Genomic DNA, 25,071 nt, shown 5'->3' with positions numbered 1-25,071 from the left:
GTCAGATGTCATCTTCATTTCAGAATGAGGATTCATATTTCCATTCCATTCTCATCATAGCTTATTCATGAAATTATTTTAGTTTATACAGAAATTCAAACTTGATGAGATTTCCGAAATCATGTTTTATATATTATTTTATTGATAATTAATAAAATAATATGCAAAGATAATATATAATAATTAAAAATTAATACTTAAAAATAATGAATGAATAATAATAATTTTTTTTTCATTCACTTCTGCAAGAAAAGAATTTAAATTTCAAACTTTTATAAATAACTAAGTTGTCTACAGTGAGGCCGACTCAACAAATTGGATTGGCTCAGGTTGTAATTATATCAATATACCAAAAATAATATGACACAAAATAATATGATCATTTGACACAAATCAGATCGCAACAAAATTTGAGTGCATATGATTAAAATGTTCTACTATTTTACGTTGTTTTTCTTTTTGAAAGTTTTCCTCTATCAATAAAATAAATAGTCAACAGTTTTATATTTAGAGATTTTGAAGTATATATTATTGTATACTAGTCGCATTTGGCAACCAGTTGGTTTGGCTGGTATATTGGGAATATTTTGCATTCAATTAAATTCTTTATATATAACTCAATGTCCGTGATTTCGACAATTGTCAGACATTAAAGCTGTATTATTTTAATTGTCCTGCGTGTGATCTGTTCATTGTGAGCATGAACCTTTCTAATTGAGATCTATCCTATGACTTTATCAAAAAAGTAAATGTATGGTACATTCATCTTCTGAATTTCGCGATTTTATAACTTCACTTTTTTTATTCGTCCTTTAAATGACATAGATATTAGATAGAATACTTCTCTACTCTCTATATATTTGATGAATATGGAATTTTAAATTTTTATACACTCTCGGCCCTATGAGTCTTATTTAATAAAATATGCTCAAGACTCTAATATAAAAAGTTTCGTTCTTTTGCGATAAAAATTGATCAGGGGAATAAAAATCTGAATATCACTGTTTTATTAAAGTATACGATTTTAGACAAATCCGTGGACCATCTCGAAGAAGTGCCTGGAATTCCTCATGGTTACTCTGCCTAAAAGAATGAAATTGTTGATTGGCCGAAATGAATAGCTGAAGTGTCAAAAATATTTCAGTGAATGTAATTCATGGGACAGAAAGATTGTATAAAATTTGATCTCCAAAATTTTTTCAGTTATATATTAATTATTTGCAGCAAATATAGTTATTTATTTCCTTTAGAACATTTTTTCGATATAAAATATATACCTATCTCAAATAGTTTAGAAATTAACTATTTGAATTTTCAGATAATATAAAAGAATTTTTATGCTACCATATTTTCGAAATGATGGTTAAAAAAACTTCAAAATGTCACTTCATTTTTAATGAGTTAAAATTCTAATTATTTTTAAAAATTGGCTTTTGACAGGGCAGATATTTAGAGTTAAAGCTATTGCATTTGGCATAGATGTGTTTGGGAAGATAAAAATGTGAACATCGGAGTGATTTTTTTTTGAAATCTTAATTTAAATGAAAAGTTAGGGGGTATTTCGATGCTTTTCACCATAACTTCCAAAATTATTATATAGCACTAAAATGATTTCTACATCATCGCAAAATTTAAAAAAAGAAGTCTTTTCAATGATTCATTTTATTTATAATTCATTTTTTATAGATTTTTAATTGATTAAAAATAGTTAAGCATATTTAACAACAGTATATTTCAGTGTTGTCAAGAAACTGAAATAATTTTTATTGTTGCCGCAAATATTTCATCTTGAACTCTTCCTCCATTGTTGAAAATAAAAGTTTAAAAAAAAGTTTAAAAAAAAAGAAAAAAAGAATGACTAGCTTTTTATGTAAATTGTGCTTTCAATGTACTTTTTCAAACTTTGTAGCACATCTGAATAAAGTTTTACTTCACAAATGAGGAATAAGTCATTTTTTTAATGCCTTCATCGTTAAAGATAGCTTCTCTTTCCTGTAATATAATTGGATATTTAAAAATATATTATTGTTCTTATTCCTTGAAAATTGCTTTTTTATTGTATTAAGCTGAATTTAATGCTGAATCGGAGAAATTTTTATAAAATTATCCTTTGAGCGATTGTGTAAATTATTTTTAAAAAAAATCTAGTACGCATTAGACTTTAGTGCTAAACAATTTATCTTTTGCACATATATTTTTGAAAAACATGCTTGGTTTCAGAAAAAGTTTTTTGTATTAATTGAAATTTAATCGCTTCTCTTTCACTTAAGAGTTTAGAAGATATAATAAAAAATTAGAGAAATACACAATACAATGAAAAGAATGTTGCAGGGCTTCTAATATAGTATGAGTAATTAGAAGCCCTGCAATTTAAATGACTGTCGAATTAGAAGCTTAAAAATATTTCGCTGAAGAAATTCATAAGATCAAATTATATAAAACATTCCATTGAAATTTTAGTGACTATTAATCACTTCGAAATAGTTGGTCGCCAAAGGCGGCTAATTAATAATAAAGTTGAATGCGTGTATGCGTGTAAAAACTCTACAAGCCACACCAACTAACCAAAAGCTACCAACTTAGTTATATGATTCGGAAGGTAGAAATATGCCTTTCGGATCGATTTTTTGAATTTTTTATTATCATTTTAATTAATATAAAATTATAATTTAATTACATTATTAAATAATAAAAAATGAGTAGACATTTGGATATATTTCACCATAACTTCCAAAAATATTACTGCACAAAAATAATTTTTACATCTTAAAATTCAAAAAAATGATTTTTTCAACGATACTAATATTTTTAGCCAAATAATTTAATTCAATTTTTAATTAATTTTTAAAAAAATATTTTAAGCTTATTTTACAATAATATATTTCATTGTTGAAATGAAATTCTAATAAACTTTTGTTGTAAAATACTCATTTTAGCCTTTTCTATATTGATGGTGAACAAAATTCGATTGGATTTCGGCTTACTTTTTAACTTTAAATATAAGGTGTGCATTCAAAAATTTTTGGAATTTTGTTATATTTACAGTTAAGTTAAGTTCAGAACAAGCAATTATGAAAAATAAAAAAATCATTCATTTTTAAAATGTATCTATTTTAAAACACCGCTTTTCTTCCCTGATATAATTTATGTATAATCATAAACAGTTACTTAGACTCACCCAAAAGTACACGGAAAAATTTGAATGCCTGGATAGCTGCGACAGAATTGGTGGGAGCTAAGGAAGTATATCCCGTCCAGATAGATGTAGCTGACCCCACACCATTTCTATACCAACAAGGGGGGGGGGGGGATAGAATTGATGTATAAAGATATCAATAAAAAATTAGAGAAACGCATTGTACAATGAACAGAATGGTGGAAGAATTCTAAAGCAGTATAATTTACAGTACACTCTCGAGTATCCAGTTCGCGACTATCCGGATTAGTTTTCTTTTATCGTAATTAAATGAGGAAGGCAAGGCTTCTATTAAGTCATTTATTATGACTTTTTCAAAGCCTAAGAACTGTAAGTCTTGATTCTTATCTTAGGGTTACCTTTTCATATCTGTGTCATCATTTATCAGTGAAAAATAAAATCAGTTTGAGTCCATTTTCTTAAGAACTAGGCTTACGATTTACGTTAATGTTTTGTTTATGTTTTCAGCATTCAAGTTAGGCATTACAGAATTTATGTTAAAATGTGAACAGTTTACATCCTTTAACTTACATTTTCTCTGATAAATATTCTTGAAACGTGCAGTGCAGTATATAAACTTATATAAACTACCTGTACAGAGCCTTCTATTTTAACTCCACAAGTTGTTGGCAACTGCTTCTGTGATTCATCGGGCCGCGGCTGCGATTACATTGAGATAAATGGAGGGGTTAGTACTCAATGGGAAGTGAGAAAATACGTCTTATAACAGCTAGTTTTGGTTCGAAAGCTTTGTCTTTCGGTATTGGTGAGCAAAGAAATGAATTGATAGAACTCTGGCCGATCTGGCAATTTTGTTATCTAGCCAGTTCCTCCGCCACATTAGGTCGGATACTCGGAAGTTTATTGTATTATGAAAATATGAAATTTAATAGCTGAGGAAGAGTCTATTGCATAGAATGCATAGTTTTTCATTGCGGCAATCAAATATGTATAAAAGTAAGCACTGCCATTTTAAGTTTTCGAAATTTTGCCACTTTAGCCATTATCGTGAGAGCTTTGTTCGTTTCATTTTCTGTCATAGGAGGATCAAGGTAGCGTGATTGCGGACCGCATAAAGCTCGCAATGAATATATTTGCACCCGAAAAGCATAAGAAATTGTAACAAAATTTTTAATAAGAATTTTGTAGCTTAGTTTTTAACATTTATATCAATGAACGACGACCCAATAGTCGTCAATGACCGATTCATGACAGAGCCAGCGTCAATAACCACGTCAGTCTTCAATGACCATTAGCCATATTTCATAAACATACCATTTGCCCGCCAACAGCAACGATTATTTTAGAAGCGAAGATTAAAATAATATGCAAATACAAGAGATCTATCATTATTCAGATTTGAAGGCAGCATTCATTAAAACTGAGGTGTTTGAATGTAACAGGTATTTTCCTGCTGTGTTCGGAAGCACTCGAAAATCATCGCATGAAATCCTTGCCGTATTCGGAAACACACATCGGTGAGAGCAATTATTACTTTCTCTCATAGGAAGTATATTGTCGAATATAGGGGATATTTCCCAAACGAAGTAATTCTGCACTGTTCGTGAGCACATAGCCTGTGCTCCTGTTAATAAAAAATAGAAGATTCTACGCTAGAAAAATCAGGAAACAGTTTTCTTGATTAGTCATCCATTTTTTCACATCAATCCACACTTTATTTTTATACAATTTCCGATAAGAAATTTCAAATCACAGTTACAAATATATCTTCAAGACAATAAAAATTATTTTTTCCATAAACTACTAACTTTACGAGAAACTCGTTGAGTTTCCGCGTGATCTTTAAAATAAATTTGCTTTGCTTTTTCTCGCGAGATATTGATCGCTCACACTCCACGTGAACATCTACTTTTCTTGACTGCCAAGCAAACAAGAAATCCTTTCTGCATAACTTTAAAGACAACGGGAATGCGCTGTCATTTGTAGTTAAAAAGAGGATCTAATCCCAACATTTACAAAGCACTGCAATCTTGTAAGAGTTTGAACTTGAGATTTTGATGAATCTTTCCGTTTCAGACCACCCTGAATCCAAAAAAATGCATTTTTGGAGTTATGTATATGTGATTGTAAACATCACAACTCAAAAACGCTTTGAGCCAGAAAAATGAAATTCGGCATTTCGACTTCAGATCAGATTTGTAAATTTCTGTCAAATTTTGAATAAGATCCGTTTGCAGGAAATTTGTCCATTTGTCCGAGAACAAATATACATGACAATACAATAGTATAAGATAATGATGACACCGAATACGAGTATCAAAATGATAATATCGAGTGCAACATGATAACGAAATGTTAAGAGAACACAATGAATAACATTTTGCTCATAGGTTTAACATCTAGAATATAAATCTACGAAAATTTTTGAACCATTTGTAATCCATTTGATTGTAATGGTCTCTTGTTACTAAAATTGTAGTTCCGTATCAATAGCGACAACAATCAGAAAAAAAAAAAAAAAAAAGACGTTTAAAATACCTACTCGGTTTCCTTTGTTATAGTATGTAACAAAAGTGCGCATGTGCGGGAATCTGAAAATGAAAATATGAATAACCGTAACGTCCATGGCCTTGTTCCAGATCCACAATTTTGTATAGAGGTAAGAGAGGATAGAACCTTTAACAGATAACATGCGAGGCAATTTTGGGAAGACCATTCTCGCTTAAGCAAATCTCTTATCAAATATGGAAATGATTGATATTTACCTGGGTTCAGTTTTGAAGACAGACAAGATAGAGAACAAGGCAAAAAGATAATCTCGAAGTAGGAAAGTTGATAGCAGGGAAGCGATGCCAAATGCTGGGAAGAAAGCAGCAACTTTATTTATGCTAACTTTATGTTTTTTTTTATATTGTATGTTAGAAATAAATCTAAGTTGCTCTCAAAATGCCTGGTTTCTTTTCATTTTTTCTCTCTTATTCTTTCTTTCGTTTTTCTTCTTTTTTTGCCTACACTAGAATTTGAGTTTATCATCTTTATTCTAAATCATATATATTTTAAATATCGACCTGCGAATAGCTATTAGGTGCTTGCAAGCATTTTGACCATTTTTTCACTTTAAAAAGACATCTATTGACAAAAATGGGTAGAATATATATCAATCAAAATATTTTTCCATCATTTTCTACAATCTTTTCACATTTTCGCCCAATAAGTCTTGCAATTGATAGTCTTCCAATTTTTTTGGTCATCATCCAGACCATTCTTTGTCATTGACATCGAAATCACCACTTTTAAATCGTTGAAATCAAAACCGACAATGGGGATATGACGGAGGAGTATCACCATAAGTTTCTAAAAGTGTCACATGGCTTCGGCAACAGATTTCTTCAAATAATAAAAAAGAAAAAAAAATGAATGTCGAAAATGCTATTGAGAGTGCTCCATGATTGGGGTGTTTATTCACTTAATAACTCAATAATACTAGATGGAAAACTTTCAAAATGATAACAATAAAGTAATAGTAAATTGGTAAAACCCAAATCCATTGTCGTTTATATGGATACTTCGCATGTTTACCAATGGATGTCGCTGATTAAAATCCATGCAGGCACCAAATATTTGTTTATCTATGTGGTCATTGCGAACTCGCATCTTAGTAAAGTTTATAACCCCTCCTCGCCCCCTGTGCATGTTAAGAGAAATCTTTGGAAAGAAATTTTCTTTATAAAATGCAAGGAATATGTATTAAGATTGAATACTTATTAGATTGCGATAATTGCATCGAGAATAATAGGACATAACGTTACAAAATGATTTATCAGCTCCACTGGTTGGACACAACTCCGAAACGTGAAGATGGAGATAGAAAACAATTGAGAAAAATGCTGGCACAACTGAAAAAAAAATCATAAGAAAAGGAATCTTATTCGATATGGATAAAAATGTTTTACAATTTCATTTAAACTATTTCTCTTTATATAGATCTACAATTTTGAGGTCAAAATTAAGCAGCGATGGCATGCGAATTTGCAATAATAATAATAATAATAATAACAATTAGTTTAACTATAAAGGTATCTTTCTTGAAAAAAGATTTTACACAAGAAAACTTTTTTATAACTAATCTTTAGTTTTTTTCTATCTGTTATGATGACAATGTTCATGTAGCGCCATCTCATTCATTTTTGTGGTATTTTCATTGTTTCCACAGGATGATAACCTAGTGGTATAAAATACCTCAAAATTTTGTGAGATGGCGCTGATGGACGTGAGATGAGGTAAGATGGGAAAATATTCATATGTAACCAGTATGTGATTCATATCTAATAAACAATTCTCCAAATAAACAATTTTCCAAAAAAAAAAAAAAAAATGCCGAGCGAAGCTTGGTTTTCCAGATATAATAGTAATAATTTATGTATGTTATATTTTACTTAGAGGAGAAAAGATAATTCAGCATGCATTTTGGAACTTTCCATTTAATCGGTTCCTCTCAAATTTTGATACTTATCTACAGTTTTGTTATCAAAACCATTCAGCGAATTTCATTTGCTTATTTTATTTCATTTTTGAGATATAATTTTCTGCTATGAACCCAGACAAAGAGTTTACATTTAGTGGATTTTCTTCAATTTTTAAGACAGATCCACACTTTTGGTGAGGTGATCACATACTGGAATCAACCTTTAGCTTACTGCAGTTTTGAGTTATCGTTTTCATCTTCTCGTGGATCGACAAAGAAATAATTTCACCTTTGACGGATATGGTCCAAAATTTAACTTATATTTTCAATTTTAGTATAGCACCAAATTTCATTAGACCAGCTTCTTTCGCCTTTGACTTATTCACAAATTGACAAACACGCAGACACATTAATATGGTAATGGCTTTACCAGAGAAATCTTAAAAGTGGATAATCATCAGATTATCGAAGTTCATTTTTTTCATAATTATGATATTTTCTCATCCTATTCACAGTATGGAAAAAAGTTAAAATTAAATTGATAGCTCTTTTTGGAAAGTTGTCTGTGTTTGGCATTTTTTTAAGTGACCTCACTTCAGATGATGTTTCAGATGGCACTACTAATTTATCGTTCGGTTTCTTACTTTTAATTAATTAAGGCTTTCAGAGAGCAATACTTATTTATCATTTGATTTCTTACTTTTAATTAAACAATCTCGCGCCAAAAGATCTCACGAATATCGTTCACGATGTTTTCGAACTTTCCTATGTTGTTAATTTCGCACTTTTAATATCCAAGCTGTGCTTCTTCTTTAACGACTTTTTTTAAAAAAATATTTTATAATTACACTCCTATGAATTGCAAATGTTTCGCAAAGAATCTGTAAATATTAGAATATAATTTTAAAGATCCATTAGATTCATTGAGTTTTATCTCACATACAGATCAGAATGCCCTCTCATACCCTTTTATCCTTGACCATTCTAGTCACTGAACGGTGTGATGGGCATGTTACGAGAATTTTATTAAATACCAAACTATTTACAGTAAAAAAACAAAAATAACTATGTACAGAATTTATAAGCATATAAGAAATGATAATAAAACGAAACTATTTACAAAGATTTTCTACTTTGAAAAATTATTTGGAATAATAATATGCAGAAAGATATTTTGTATGAAAAAAACGCATGAATTCTGTGTTCACTCGTTAGCATGAGATAGTAGATGAGAATGCAGTCATAAAAATCCAAAAAAAAAAAAAAAAATAATAATAATTTGGTTAATGGTAACAAGGAAAAACTCTGTTTAGAAGATATTTGTGAATGCAAACGCACGTGAAGAAACAGGGTGCTTTCCCCACCCTCCCCCAGTCCTTGTGAGTATGACACTTGATGGTGAGAGCTGGGGAGGCAAGAAAAGATCTCTATTTTCACTGATACATTTAATTATCCGATGGATTCTTTTTGTCTGGAGAGGAAGTTGCCGACGATTCTTTTTCTCTACCTCACATTCAACAACTTCCCGAATATTCCATTAATAGCGAAATTGTGATCGAATTATTTGATACGACTTATTTGTAACTTTCAACTACCGCAAAGCAACAAACTCGTACAGTCTGGATGTTTCAAATCAAGATAGATTTCTGCATTGATATCATTTACTAATATTGAAGATTCTGATCGAAATGTGTCGTGCATCGTACTTGTTTGGTGATCCTAAATTACAGCTACATGCCTCTGCTTGGGTTAGGCACCTACAATTTCAGAATTACCATATTAGAGAAATTTTGTGCATTGACTTGAAACAAAAAAAAGGGAGCTTTCCTGAAAACATAGTAGAAATACATAGTAGAAAACATAGTAGAATTTGAGAAAAACATAGTAGTTTTCATTCAAAGTGCGTGACAATGTTTTCACTCTACCGTTTTATCTCGGCAAACTGCGTAAATGCTCCCACATAAAATTTCTTAACATCACGTTTCTGCTTTTCTTATCTCCACCACGACAATTCATTCTTTCTCGGTTTCATTCACAATGAAAACATTCTCAAGCGAGATTCTCCTGACGTGTGAGTCGATTATCTTGATGAGAGTGGGTCTCTTCGATACAGAAGCTTTGAACGTAAACACAGAACTACGTTCCAATTAATAAGAATCAATAATTTACGACAGCATCTGAATCTTCGCTCGTCGTAGGGAATGATGCCAATTCATTCTCATTTGATGCAAATTAAATACATGCTGAACTGACTCCGTTTAAATTTAGTGTCAATTGTGAATCCTGCATTAGGGAAGTCACATTTTAGGGATATCACATCACAAGGAATACGATGTTGTAATTAATATCACATTACAAATAATACGGAATTGTAATTGATATTGCATCACAAGGAATACGGACTTGTAATATATCACATCGCAAGGAACACGGAGTTGCAATTGATATGACATCACAAGGAACGCGGAGTTGTAATTGATATGACATCACAAGGAGCACGGAGTTGTAATTGTTATGACATCACAAGGAGCACGGAGTTGTAATTGATATGACATCACAAGGAGCACGGAGTTGTAATTGATATGACATCACAAGGAACGCGGAGTTGTAATTGATATGACATCACAAGGAGCACGGAATTGTAATTGATATGACATCACAAGGAGCACGGAATTGTAATTGATATGACATCGCAAGGAATACGGAGTTGTAATTGATATGACATCACAAGGAATAAGGAAGAATAATTGGATATATCGTCTTTGCTTATAATAAAGATGAATGTGTGTTGGCGCTCAACAGGCCAAACCGTTTGACCTAGAGCTAATAAACTTGGCTCATACATACTTTGGAGGGTGGAAATATGCCCCTCGGGACGATTGTTTTTGAATTTTCAATTAGAATTTTCATTAATAAAAAGTAAAGCAAAGTTTTGGAATCTTTCCATGATAAGTTACGAAAATATTAGAGAGGAAAAATGTTTTTTACATCATCTTAAAATTTAAAAAATTATCTTTTCAATGACACCAATATTTTAACCTATAATTTAAGTTACTATTTTTAAAGCATTTAAAAAAATATTTTAACCATATTTTTCAACAATTTATTTCGCGCCAAATAAAAATTAAATTTGACCTCCAAGAGCAACTTCCAAGCTTTCATGAGAAGAAATGAGCCTTTATCCAAGTGTTGCCATTACATTGACAAAAACTGAAACTGAAAGATGAAGTTAACTATTACTTCAAATTAAACCTAGAAAAGTGCAATTTTCAGTAAGTGTCTATATGAAATGAAATAAATATAAAATATGATATTTTCTAAAAAATAAATGCAAGAAAAGGTTTCTATCATCTTTTACAGTATCTGTATTATTAATTTAATAAATCAGTTTTATCTAAGATAAACATGTTTTAATATATAGCCATTATAATCAGGGCTCAACAGCTCATTTGTAAAACTTTAGTAATAGGCATACATATGTTATAATATAAGCAAAATAATGTAAACGAGATAAAAAATTAAATTTCATATAACTTGAGTCAATAAATGCTCTCATGAATTACGAATTTTAAATTTTTACATAGATTCTCTGCCCTGAAAACCATATTCAACAAAATAACCTTGAGACATTGATATCTTAGATAAAAAGAGTTGCACTACCATTAACCAAATCAATCACTAAAACTGACTGATTTATAAAAATTTGAATATCATTCTTCTATAAAAACGGATTATTTTAGACCACTTCATCGACCGTCTCAAAGAGGATGCGTCCATTAGCGTCCACGGTTTTTCCAAGACTGATTCTCCTAAGATTATGAAAATGTTTGATTGTTCTACAATTGTAATATTCAAAACTTTATAAACTGATCAGATTTGATCGCAGATAATAAAAACATTTAGTTATTTATTTCAAAGTTGAAGAATATGATTCCTTAGGACTGAACAACTTTAGAAAATAAAACTTTATCATTTTTACTTTCTCGTATACGTACTGTTGAGACAGTATTGTAATCGTCAAACATTCCACATTTTAGACCCCCCCCCCTGAATCCGATAAACATATTTTTAGAAAATTCCTTCTGTCTATCTGTGACAAAGATAACTCAAAAACGCTTTGAATCTAGACGGATGAAATTTGGTGTTAGGTCTTTTTATCAAATTTGTAGATTTTTACCAAATTTTGAGCAAAATCTGCTCAGAGGAACTCTGTCTGTCCGTCTGTTCGAATATAATTTAATGCGATCATTACAAAACGAGAAGAACATGATAGGTAAAATTCGAATTCATAGAATTAATATTTGGAGAAAATATATAGATACGAATCACATACTGATGACACATGAATATTTTTCGATCTTACCTCATTCATCTGCGCTATCTCACAACATTTTGAGCTACCAGTTGGTTATCCTCAGATGGCAACACCGCAAGTGCCACAAAAATGTATGAGATGGCGCTGTATGACAGTGTCAGCGTGAGAGCAGATAGAAAAAGGCTCTAATAGTTAGTTATAAAAAAATGTGTGTGTGTGTGTGTGTGTGTGTGTGTGTGTGTGTGTGTGTGTGTGTGTATGCGTGTGTGTAAAATCGCGTTCCTTCTGGGAAGATATCTATATAGATAAATTTTAAAAGCAAAACATTATCTAAATATAAAATTTGATCCAAATCGTTAGAGCCGTTTCCCAAATACACGAAATAAATTTGCATATATATACAAGAATTATTCATTTAAGGTTATAAGATGAACGAAATCTAATTGAATTGCAAACGTGGAATTGAACATGAGAAAAATGCATGATCAATTATATTAGATAAAGCAGTATTTATATCATGCTAGTATTCTATCAGTCAAAGATTTTGTATTTTTTTAACAATTTCTGGAAAATGAAGCTTTCGAAGTTTTTTAATCCACTTGCTTGCAGGCCCTTCTAAGCCTGGAGACCACAAGCAATTGCCTTGTCTGCTTAGTTGGAAGTCCGCCGTTGCATAACTCAATGCTTCTTACACCTTCCAGCATCAATGAATCGTCTCCTTTCAGATAAAGAAGAACAACGATGCATTTCTCCTACAGAATAATGACTCTACTTATTTCTTTTCAACAAAGAAAGAGAGTTTAAATGAGCATTCATCATCAGGCGCTTCTTCTTTGGCACGCGCTCAACCGCATTTTTCTTATTCAAATCCCATGAAACGACTTGCATATACTCGTCCTTCACAAAAAGGATGCTACATCGGGTGAATTCATGAGACAAAACTCGACCCGACTTCATTAGAATTATCGGATTAACAGAAGACTGTTTAGAAGCAGCGTGGCAATTGTTTAAGAGCAGACTAAGTCATGGCGAAAAAATAAGACAGTGTTCCTCAGTCCCAACCACTGATTTCGCCAATTTTCATCTCATCCGAAAGCTTTTATGATACTTAGATATTTATTTTAGAGCCGGGATAGTCTGGTTGGTAGGGCATTGAATTCGCGTCCCTTGGGTTGCTAGTTCGAATCCCGCCGGCCGAAGACTCTCCGTGTATGTGGTGGTTGGCACACGTATAAATCTGTCGTGGTAACAAAGTCCTCCATGTCAAGAGTAACATCACTGGGGGTATTGGATCAGGGGTGATCGTTCTCTGATTCCAATCTAAATGACGATCTGTGGATGAGCGAATGAAATGCACGAATGAAGTCCGTCCCATAAAAAGGGTTGTGAAGTGTGTAGCTAAGTCGTACTCTTGGCCCCAGATGGCGCTATTGAAAAACAAGAGACTCACCCTTGGTTTAAAATTACTGACTTCTAAAGTCAGTGGGCTTGTCTATGACAAGTGCCATTAGAAACAGCAACAGAGATTTATTATGGTCACCTGTCACCCGCTACTTTTTAGCCTTTTTACTGAATCTATCGTGTCATCCTTGGCGAGTTTTTCGGCGATTAATCCATGGCATACAATTATTAGTATTCAGAAATTGCATTTGCATTTTAGACGCGTTTTTCACAACCGATTGAATCAAAAGCTTGACATAAAGCTACAATTGTAGTCACAAAATCAATTACCAAATTTGATATATTTAAATCATTCTACTTTTGAGCTATCGTGTTTGTATGTTTCTGAAATCGGATTTGGCCCAAAATTTGATAAGTGTCTACTCTACAGATTTTAAATTTGTATACCGAATAATAATAATATACCGAATTTTATCTATCCGACTCCCTTTGTTTTGTAATTATCATATCAACTTAAGCAACCGGACCGATAGATTTCCTCTAAACGGCTTTTGCTCAAAATTTAATTTAAAAAAAATTACAAATTTGATCTAAAAAAAGAAAACGAAATTTCATTCGTCTAGCTCAAAGCGTTTTCAAGTTATCTTTGTTACAGACTGACAGACATATTGCTCAAAATGAGCTTTTCGAACTTGAGGAGGTCTGAAAACTGGAGATTCTTCGAAATCTCGAGTTCGAATTTCTTGACGATCACAATTCTTCCTCTATACTTCGTACACGAGAATATAAAAAAGTACTTTCATTTAACGTGATAAGGATATAGTTAATCAAAGTTGGCTATCATAATAAAATTATTTACTAATTTACATGAGTCTAATGGTGGTCACCAAAAGCATCTAATCACTAAAACAGCAGGGATATTCCCAAATACACTTTATATTTAAACAATATGGAGCGTTTTATATTTAACTTTTAGTATAGTGAAAAGAATCGAATATGTGATAGGATATTATTGATTGAACCAGTTCAAAATTTAACACAGAATGATCGTTTTAATGTCAAGGTCATATCCAAATTGCATTTACTTATGCAATATGTAATAGTTAAGGGTTGACAATAGTTTGTTGGTAATAGAGTTCATAAGTCAAAGACTGACTGCTCCGATCCTCCCGATGGTACATGGAAAAACTTGAATCACCGGACCGTCGCGAAATCAACACTGGCGGGAGCTGTGGTTGAGTCTTAAGGGGCATAACTAGCCCCGGAACAACCCTTCCCTGAGGAAGTACGTTCGGTCATCGATGGGAGGAGCCAGACCACCACCTTTCCTTATAACCACAGGGGTGGCGAGAACCAACCACCATGCCAAAAGCTTCCCATTCTGTCCCTATCCGTGGGACCATAGAGTTCGTAATAAATTGTTCCCTTTCTCAGTTATCTTATTCAACACACACTGGTGAATTTATCTTCCCATGAACCTAGTTCATAAGTTGACACAAATCTCAAACTCTAGTAACAAAACCATATGTGGAATTTTACCTACTTAGCTTGTTACGTTTTTGATTAATCGAGTTCAGCCGCGTCTATATCATTGGTTAATCGGATATATCTTTTAGGTTAATAAAACTCTATACGGAGGTAGCTTAGATGAAATTCACAAATTACTGTAATATGATGACAATCATGGTGACATTTCTGGAGGCGATTTCCATAAAGCAATAAAAATATTCTGTAATATTTTCTGTGAAGGCATACTGAATGGTCTCCAATAGAATGCCTTAAAAAGATTCACCAAACATGAAATGCACTTCACAGTCCAAGGACAAGGAGTTGAAGCGGTACTGTGCGAGAAAAATGACGACACTAGCCAGAGATGAAGAAAAAGTGAAAGCAATAAAAATGATTATTAAAAATTTGAAAAACCACATATACTATGGATCTATTTTAAATCAAGAAATTCAAGATTCTTTTTGATCACAATAATATACTTAATAGAACGATAGTAAAAAAATATTTGTTTCATAAATGAAATTTTAATTTTATGCATCTTATGTTTATAATAAAAAAAATAAATTTTTAATGTCCTAAAGGAGTGAAAAAATTAAGAAAAAAACTGACAGATTTCCATGACAGTTTTTTTTTTTTTTTAATGTGCTTTCTCCATGCAATAATTTCAAACCACATCGGTGATAAAGTTAGGATTTTATTCAAATAAGTAATGCCATTGTTATTTAAAGATAAATTCCATCGCAAAATTTTGAATACCAAAACTGCGCATAAAAATAAAAATCTCTTCCTACTATCTGAATTTCGATTCGATTATCGTCTGCGTTTTCTCGTGCGTGCCTTTAAATGGATTTGCTGGCGCAGAACCGCAAGCCACTCCACTCCACTCGATTCCTGTCGGCGCCGTAAGGAAGAAAGGGTTCTTTCTTCGGTTGGAGACCCGGATGTGGAAGCCACTCGCGTCCCAACTCGAACAAGAGGCCACGCAAAATAAAAAAAATATTAAACATTTTCGCCTTCTAAACGGAAGAGCCGCAACTTCATTTCATCGCTGAAATAATGACGAGGTTACTATAATAGAATGGTTTACTCATAAAAAGGTTTAAATAGCAATCTTGACGTCAATTGACTTGCTCAGAGAAAAAGAAACAAGTGATTAACGAATCCAGTACAATATATTTCTAAACAATTTTCTCTTCTACAATTGAATTCAAATCTATTTTTAAGCAAAGATTCATCTCACTTTATAATATAAGCAGAAATTTATTATCGAACCAAGTTCAATTTTTGTTAATATGATAATTTTAAACGAAAATCCAATACCGGGAATTTTAATTTCAAAAATGATTACAATGAAATTTAGAATGAAAGATTGATTTTGCTGTATTCCAAATGTCACATCGTTATCTCAAAATAAATTGATTGATGATATAAAATAATTATTCAGCTTATGTACTTCCATTTTTCTGCCTTGCAGAAAGAAAAAATTAAGCATGTACTTGACATAAATAATATTTTTTTATTGATTGTTTTTGTGTAAAGAAAATTAATAATTAATAAGTAAAAATAATATATGTTCTTAAAGATTTAATAGTTAAAAATTACGAGGGGGGAAGGAAAAAGGAATTTATTTTTCTTGCGATTGCTTTTGATTAAATTTCTGTATTAAATGCCATAATTTTACTCCGCTGGTGTGGTGCGGAAGTTTGGAGAGAGGGATGCCAGCTCAGGTGTCGTCCTCGCCATCTGACAGCGGTTCAAAAGTCCGTCCTCAAATAGCCCTAGTGTTGCTTTAAAACGAGACGTTAATATAACTGAATTAGGCCATCATTTTGCATTTTTAATTACTTAAAAATAATTTAAATTCAAGAATTTCTTTAAAGCTCCCACACGTTAAGATAAATTCATCTGAATATAGAAATCATATTTAATTACATGTACTAGTATATGCTGAAGTCAAAAATGTGAGTTCAGATAAGATGCAATTCCTAAAAAAATTTATGAATGTCTTTATTCTCTATATTAATCGAATCTATATAAGCAAACGAGTTTTCAAAAAGATGTGGAAGTAATATTAACGAATTAAAAAGCATCCTTTGGCATAAGTAAATAAATGTGGGAAATTAATTGAGAAAAGAAAATGAAGGAGAAAAAAAAATGTACCTCTGATATCGAATGAGTGCCAGAAATTTGCTTCCGCAATATAAATAATTCTAAAAACTAAAGGGGGAAAAAACTTTTACGGACACTAAGTTTAGTTTAGTTATATTAATGTCCCACTTTTTTAAAGCAACACTAGGGTTATTTTGGGACGGACCTCGTAATTCGTAACCGCGATCAGATGGCGAGGATGGCACCATCTGACCTTTGATCATGACTTTTTTCCAGCCATCTACAGTCCAATAACGTGCCCTCCTATGCGAGCTGTAAATATCTGCTCTTATTCAATTCACACAATACAGACTTTCGAACAGGTCATAAGCTTCCATAGTCTATACCATTTGACGTAAGGTGAACAGTTTGTTCATAGACCTTAGCAGTACCTCCTTGATTAAGATTCTCCACAATTTGATATACTAGAACTCTTTTGTTGGACTGGACAACTCTGGCAAGTCTCTTTTTGACTGAACATTCAGTAGTCTGCAATATCCACAAGCCTAACGCTGAGTTCTAGTTTTCTGCTTCTTCCTATGCAAACATTAATGCATCTAGAACAAGAGGTTGCTCTTGTCGGCGAAGCATAGCTCCAGCTACATGTGTTCGTAGTAGTGAAAAGGAAGTTGAGCTATGCAGCTGTTATTGGAACTCGACGGAGGGAAAAGTATTAAGAGCAGAGTATTAATTATTTCCCTCATACTGAAGCGGTCGTGAAGGTGGACCGAGTTTGAAAAAGGTGGCAGATCAATTCCAAGAATTTAAAAAGACGGAACCAAGTAACACAGTTATGCTATCTATTGTTACGAAATTGCGCCGTTCTGGTAGTATACTGCGTCAACGGAAGGGGATGCCTACTTGTGGGGAATGTTAAAGGAGAGTGTGTTCAACCGTGAAAATCAACCGTGTCTGCATTATGTGAGAAAATCATCTCTTTTTGTCGGAGTCTACAGAAACCTTTGTTACATGTTCGAGAATCTGCGTGAACAATGTCTACTGTGAAACGATGCAACTTTGAACACCTTACATTATGCATACCGTGGTAAATCAGCACGCTGATAGTGTGTATGTATGTTCATTTCTTTTGAGGAAAAATAAAACTCAGAAAATAATGAATTTAGTTCATCTTTTCATTTCAGTACTGTTTAGTTTGGTACATGCTGTAATTTGGCCATTCAATGTATAATGAGGCAATTTAGAAAATTTTATTGCAACAGGTAGAAATTAAAACAATTACATTTATTGCAATAATTTTTCTCTTTTCAGGAGAGTTCACAAGGAAATATTAACATTTAAAATTTATTTAAAAAAATTGTGAGGTTTGATTTTGGACGCCAATTAAATTATTATAAATTAAATTTATATCCTTTTTTTTTTGCCAGCTTTGGTTTTAAGCACCATTAAATACTTGTTAAATTATAAAGACTTATTGTAACATTGATATAAATTGGGACCATCGCAAAATAAACTACTTAAACTAAGCGACAGGGTAAAGTTTCATTTTATTCTAAGAATAAAATAAATTAAATATATTTTCTGTTACTTTCAGATGTATAATCTTCTGATACAATAAATTTTCATAAAATAAATAGACGGTAAACAAAAAATACAATTCAATTTCAATAAAGCATTTATTATAAAAAACAATCTGATGCACAAAACCGACATCACAAATGTGTATTTATAGACGAACTACAAGGATATTTCTTCAGGCCAGCTGGTTAACAACAGACACACACACACACATACAAAAAAAGAAGCATTAAATTAACAAAAATATTTTTTTCTCTAATAAAGCTGCAGTTGCAAATGAATGGGAGAAAACTTGGGATTAAGTTCAGCAGAAAATTTATTGATTAATGAAGAGTAAAAAAAAAAAAAAAAAGTAAAATAAGTATTTTAAAAAGAATCAGATATTCAGTTCCAATAAATAATCTCATACATTCAATGAATCTTGATATAATTTAAGTGATTTCCAAACACTTGAGGAACAGTTTTGAAATCCATATTATTATATATAATTATATTATACATAGTTTTATAGCACATAATAGATTTCAAAAACACAATACATAACAGAACTATTGTCTGTCCAAATAAATTATATAATATTAATCTCATATTTAAATATAATAAATATGAATTAAATCCTCTTAAGTTTATAATAGTATAAAGAAAAATATTTTTAATGCTAAATTCTTAGCAAAGTATATAAAATAAAAATCTAATAAATAATTTCCAAATAGAATAAAAATCACAAATCATAATCAAATCCATTTTTTAAAAATTATTTTAGAGTAAAAAAATTATTCACATGTAAAAATCCAATAAATTGAAAATTAAATAAATCTTTACCGTAAACAACAGAAATTCACCCGTAAAACAAAAAGGTATATATTAAAAAAAACTTCACTAATACAATACTTTCTAATACTGAAAAAAAATACAGTTATAAGTAACCCAAACTGTATTAATGGCATTCATATATATATACTTATCAAAACCTATTAATTAAATTAATAATTATACAGGAAAAATCAATTGCACAACCATTGAAAAACATTTCCTGAATCTAGTGAATGATTCCTGCTGACTACAAAATACCTCAACTTCTGGCCGAGAAAGCATCAATTCAGTTTTTTTCTTTTTAAAGTTTACTTTATACAAAGCTCAATCAGGATTAGGCACATTTAGAACTTAGCAAAATATTCATTAGAAAAATCTGAATAAATAAAATGAAAGAATTTATCATTAGCATGTGAAAAATAAGAAAATTAATAATTAATTACAGGTTCTTACATATGGCCACCTTCTTCTTATCTCAAGATTACCTTCAACTTTGATATAAGAATTTTATTGTTGCAAAAAGATATATAGTGAATGATCTGTCAAAACTAGAGAGCAAAATTTTTAAAAAGTCTAGCTAAATTTAAAACCGTTAATTAAAATTTTACTAAAATAAGTCTTTTTTTCAATGAAATCATGGAATGATACTCATTTTGTTATCTTACTTATATAGATATTCAGGAAGAGGCGAGAACCAAAAATTTCATTCAAAGATAAGAGTAAACAGATATTTTTACACTAAAATTTGGATGGAAAGTTAGAGAGTTTAAAAAGCTCTAGATTAGAAAAAGTAGCAATTTTCAGTTTAATGCTAAGCAAAAATTTACGTATGATTTATAAGTAACACTGCCTGTATATCTTTTGCAATACATTTTGAAAAGGTAATTGAGTTTCAATTTTCCATAAACGAACATGATGTTTAATTTTTTTCTTTTTTTTAAAGCATTTTTCAAAAGGAAATATCTAATTACCTTGAATCTTTAAATGCAAGTTCCTTTTAAATAGTTCCTAAATTAAATTTCATACTCGTATATAAACAATGGTTGTTTTCATTGCCATCACTTGATCTGAATGTGCCTTAACCTGCAGTTCATTGAATATGTGAAAAGCCACATGAAGAGATGCAGATGAGATGATATACCTCAGTAACATGAAGGCATATCAAAGCCTGATGTTGATGAATGTATATACAAATCAAATTTAATTCTAATAACTTTTGGAACCAACTTGGGGAGAAAAAATTGAACCCAAACCATTTAATGACAGGCATTATGCAGAGCGAGTGGTTGAGCGTTTGCTTCAAAGTTCGCTGTCTTGCAGAGGAAAAGGCATTTTGCATCACTGGTTCTTCAGAAGCACTGAGAGACAGAAATTTGCCCTACTTTACACACTATGTACTTATAAAAATGATTGGTAACAGTTCAAGTGTGTTCTATGCAGAAAATGAGGGAAAGAGTTAATTTTTGATTCTAGAGCTCCCTGTACATCTTAGACACAGGGTATCCATTCTTGTACCTTTCCAAGCATTCAAGTTATCTATATCTTGATTCGTAGAAAACCGTACTATTTCCATGTTTGTTTATTCTTCCAATATAAAAGAATTGTTCAAATGAATCAAAGACTAATATCTGCACAGATAATATTCTACATTTGGCAAAGAAGCTACTGAAAGCATACAGCAAGATGTTTTCATATTTTTAACAGGTCGGCAGATATAAGCTGATATACCAACTGCTACAGATTTCAAATCGCATATCTGGCACACAGTATACCACTGAAGCAGTAGAAGATGTCTTATCAAAATCACAAAGGCACAAAATATGAATCATGACCCAAGCAAATTTTTTGTTATAAGAGTCCAATTTCAAAAGTACAGATGATTTTGTAAAAAGTCAATTCTTAATGGATCATTTCATAACAGAAGTATTAAAAAATTAATAACAATGTCATCTACAAATCAGACATTTGCATTTTTAAGCCATAAAGTCAAAAACTGCAAATCTACCACTTAATAGGTTTCTTCACTTTCAAAGATAAGCAGATACCAGTTCTAAGGACGTTTCTCTGAACACAAAAGGTGATTCACAGTATGACCACACTGTATCATAATTCCTTTCAATATTCTTCATGTGGTGGTCAGTGACACCAAACATCTAATCTAGTCTATGTTTCATTTGAACATCTTTTATATCATATGTTTAGAAAAACATTTTTTTTCTTTTTTAATATAAATGTCAATGATTTATTGCCAAATGGAACAGGTACATTGAGCCAGGGAAAGTGGAGGAACACTGCAATACAGAGAAGCAAACAACCCTCAAAGAAATAATAATTTTTGCTCTTTCAGCATTAGAGTCTGACGGGTCAATGAGGGTAATTAGCAATTCTTAACAGCTTGAATACTTAAATGCAGAGTAAATCAAATCCCAAAGTTAAGAGGCATTTTTTTCTTTTTTTTAAGAGGTGAAAAATCATCAAGAACTACTTACTTATTTTGTCCCTTTACAAAAGCTTTAATTTAAGCAGTGACCTAATTTTGTCTTAATATCTTCCAGCAAAAAAAGAAACTTTGCTGTTTGTCCAATCAATTTAGAGTATCCAATAAGGTATAGAAGAATATCTTTTGCACCTTTAGGCTAGGTGCAAAAACAAAGCACACTCACTTGCAGCACATTACTAAATATTGTTTAGAAGGCAGACACAGTGCTGAAAAAATTGCTTTGTAGAAAAGACAAAGTTAATATTTGAATTTTATTTTCATGACTATCACTTTTTGCTGAATTCACCAGAAGTTAATTTTAAAAAGTAACACTGTCCATGGAATAACTATTATTTCATAACTCAAGGCCCGCTTAAAGAGGTTTACACTGCAGAACACGTTAACCCCAAATTTCCAAGTCTAATTCTTCAAAATTTCAATTTTAATTTTATGGAGATATAGATTCACTCATGAAGGCCATAAGTAGAAAATTTACGTTGTCTTCCAGATAAATTTTCTTGTCAATTATGAAAACAGAGATTGTCAAGAGGCCGCATTCTCTTGATGACTTGCAGGCAGCTCACAGGTAGGTTTAAGATGTAGCAATGATCTTGAGACGGCAAAAGAAGTGACCTCATTTAAGTTTCAGCCTGGTATATGACTTTGAAAAATGCTTCAGCCACCGAGATGATTATGGAACGGCTGTTGAGATCTCCCTTAGCAGGCTTCAGGTGTACATTTAGGCTCAGAGACAATCTTAGAGGTAACATTGAAAGGCTCAGAAGCAGTGAGAATCTTGCAGAATTTCATGCTCTTTCTATGGCCTCAACAAATTGCAGCAAGAAGGCTTCAGATGAACAGGTCACTTTGGAACTGGACTCCAGCTTTAAAATGGCCTTGAAGAAAGGCTTCACATGTACAGATATTCTGCAAAGACTGTACACACAAGTGTTCTTTGTCAAGGCTTCTAATGTAGGGGCAGGTTTTAAGTAAGGATTCCACCTTACTTAAACTGCACAAATGATGTTGAATTCCATGCTCAGAAATAGACCTTGATAAAAAAGGCAACAATCATGACCTGCAAAAAGGCCAAATATAGCAAAATTCACAATCCAATTGATACTTTCTATTCATTCTATACCAAAGGTGCTAGATTCTTCAACTGCTAGTAGCAGTTTTTCATACAGCATTTCATAAGTTGTGTATGGTGGTAAGTCCAAGCGATTGAAACAGGTGTGAGCCCTGGAAAGATGGAAAAAATAATATTTATGTATACATTTTCATATATATTTGTATTTCAGTGAGTGTGATAATAATGACAATGCCATTATTTATAATGAATATATAATTAATTTTGAGTCAAAACATTTTCTTTGGAAATTCTTTACAATATCAGACAATCATTACATTGACTAAGAAAAATTTGATATTAGGTATAAGAAACCTGTCAATTTTATGGTTCTATTATTTCATGCTAAAACAATGTTGTTTGCAATACTTTTTTACATAAATATATGCTGATCCATAAAAATAATGTAGCAAATATATAATTCAATACACTCTATCTAGAAGTCCAGTATATAAATATAAATAAAGAAGAATGCATATTCCAATTGGTGTTTATATGCAAAATATGTGCTTAAAAACTCTTAAAAAATTGGTCAATCTGAGATAAAAAAATGTATGAAAATTTTATTTTTATGTACGCATTATAGAAACAAATTTCATGAAAAAAATTCAATGGTCATAAAAACATTAAGTCAGAAGAAATAGAAGAATTATAATTAACAAGCCAATTATTGAAAAATACAAAAATGTAATTTATTCATTTTTTATTATGAAGAACTGCATGACATGAATCATAGATAATAGACATTATTTTATACAAATGATATCCTAAAATATTAATAAATATAATTTAATAACTCTTCTATTATGTAAAAAAATAAAGAAAAACTAATCGATCAAAATATATAGAACTAATCAATCCAAATAGTACGTAGTAAAGACATAAAAAGTTAACACATATAAAAGAGAGTAGGATTTATCAATAAAGAACTGCTTCAGTTATATTTTTATTATTAAATCATTCTCAAAGCAGAAATAAATAAATAACCAGCAAATTCAGAGACTTGAATTATAAGATTACTAAGAAGTAAAACTGCAAATTAAAAAATCCATCATTAATTTGTTTTTTATGTTACTGTTGGAAATTATTATTAATTTTTAACATTACCAAACAACCCAGAATTCCACTAATTTAATCAAATAAAAAATAAGTAAAATAAGATCCAGGATGCCATTCTACCTTGGCAGACTTGTGGGTTTCCCCCATTTCTCTATGCAAAATCTCCTGGGACCATTACTTCCCCGAAGAGCTGCAAATCCTTCATATGGTACACTAGATGTCCCCGTCACAAACTGCAGAAGCCTAAGTCTCCTCTCATTATCAAACTTTTCAATAGCCAGCCAAAACCACTGGATAACGGGGTGATTGTCATGATAACCTGGGGAAAATAGAGGTTGAATTCATTAACATTTAAAAAATACAAAATGTGATAACAAAGTAAATGCAAAGAGAGGGTTTCATTATATCTATTTTTCTAAACAACACACAAATTATATAGTTATTCAATAATAACACCAGCCTGCAAAAAAAAGAATTTTTTTTTGTTTGTAAAATTTTAATTGATTTATATCAGCAATGATGATGTCATTCCAAAATGCAAACTAAATTTTATGTAACACGTAAGGATTTTTTACAAATGACGATGAAAAAATTAACAAAATGCAGTATAATGCATACAGTTGCAACTGTAGTTACTATTAACTAAGCACAATAATGCTGTTCATTTACAATATTAACTTTTGTGTTTTTCTTGAAGTCAAGAAGCTTCTTTTTCGAGTTTTTCGTTTATGGTCCACATCACTGTCTCTTTTTAAAGACCAACAGTAAACGGCCATCATGTTAACATCCCACCGTCCTTGATATCTGTGTTCCATCTCCTTTATATCCTGGTGGAATCTTTCACCTTGCTCGTCACTCATTTTTCTTTAATTGTCTGGGAAGTATTCCAAATGTAAGTGAAGGAAGTGAATTTTAATGCTGATATTGCACCCCAAAAGATGATAAGTACGTAATAACTCAGTTACAAGTTCTTTGTAATTTTCTTTTCTCTCATTTCCCAAAAAACCTTCTACAACACATCTTTAAATGCAACAAAAGCCTGCTTCTCTCTATTTGTCAT

At 31.4% G+C, this 25,071-nt stretch overlaps 1 protein-coding gene across 2 annotated transcripts in view; it reads right to left on the bottom strand.

Moving 5' to 3' along the window:
• Nucleotides 1-18,615: 18,615 nt before the first annotated feature.
• LOC129983732 (E3 ubiquitin-protein ligase HECW1-like) overlaps nucleotides 18,616-25,071 on the bottom strand; it is a 41,160-nt gene continuing 34,704 nt past the window's right edge. For both annotated transcript variants that reach the window (XM_056093330.1, XM_056093331.1), the window contains exons 23-24: nucleotides 24,132-24,330; nucleotides 18,616-23,065 (exon numbers count right to left, since the gene is read on the bottom strand). In XM_056093330.1, coding sequence (XP_055949305.1) covers nucleotides 22,954-23,065; nucleotides 24,132-24,330 — 311 coding nt within the window. In that variant the 3' untranslated portion in view covers nucleotides 18,616-22,953. The remainder of the gene's footprint in view (nucleotides 23,066-24,131; nucleotides 24,331-25,071) is intronic.

Source organism: Argiope bruennichi, chromosome 9 (assembly GCF_947563725.1).
Source record: "Argiope bruennichi chromosome 9, qqArgBrue1.1, whole genome shotgun sequence".
NCBI classification, from domain to species: Eukaryota; Metazoa; Arthropoda; class Arachnida; order Araneae; family Araneidae; genus Argiope; species Argiope bruennichi.
Note: the sequence above shows the minus strand (reverse complement) of the source record. Positions and strands in the feature narration are given on the sequence as shown.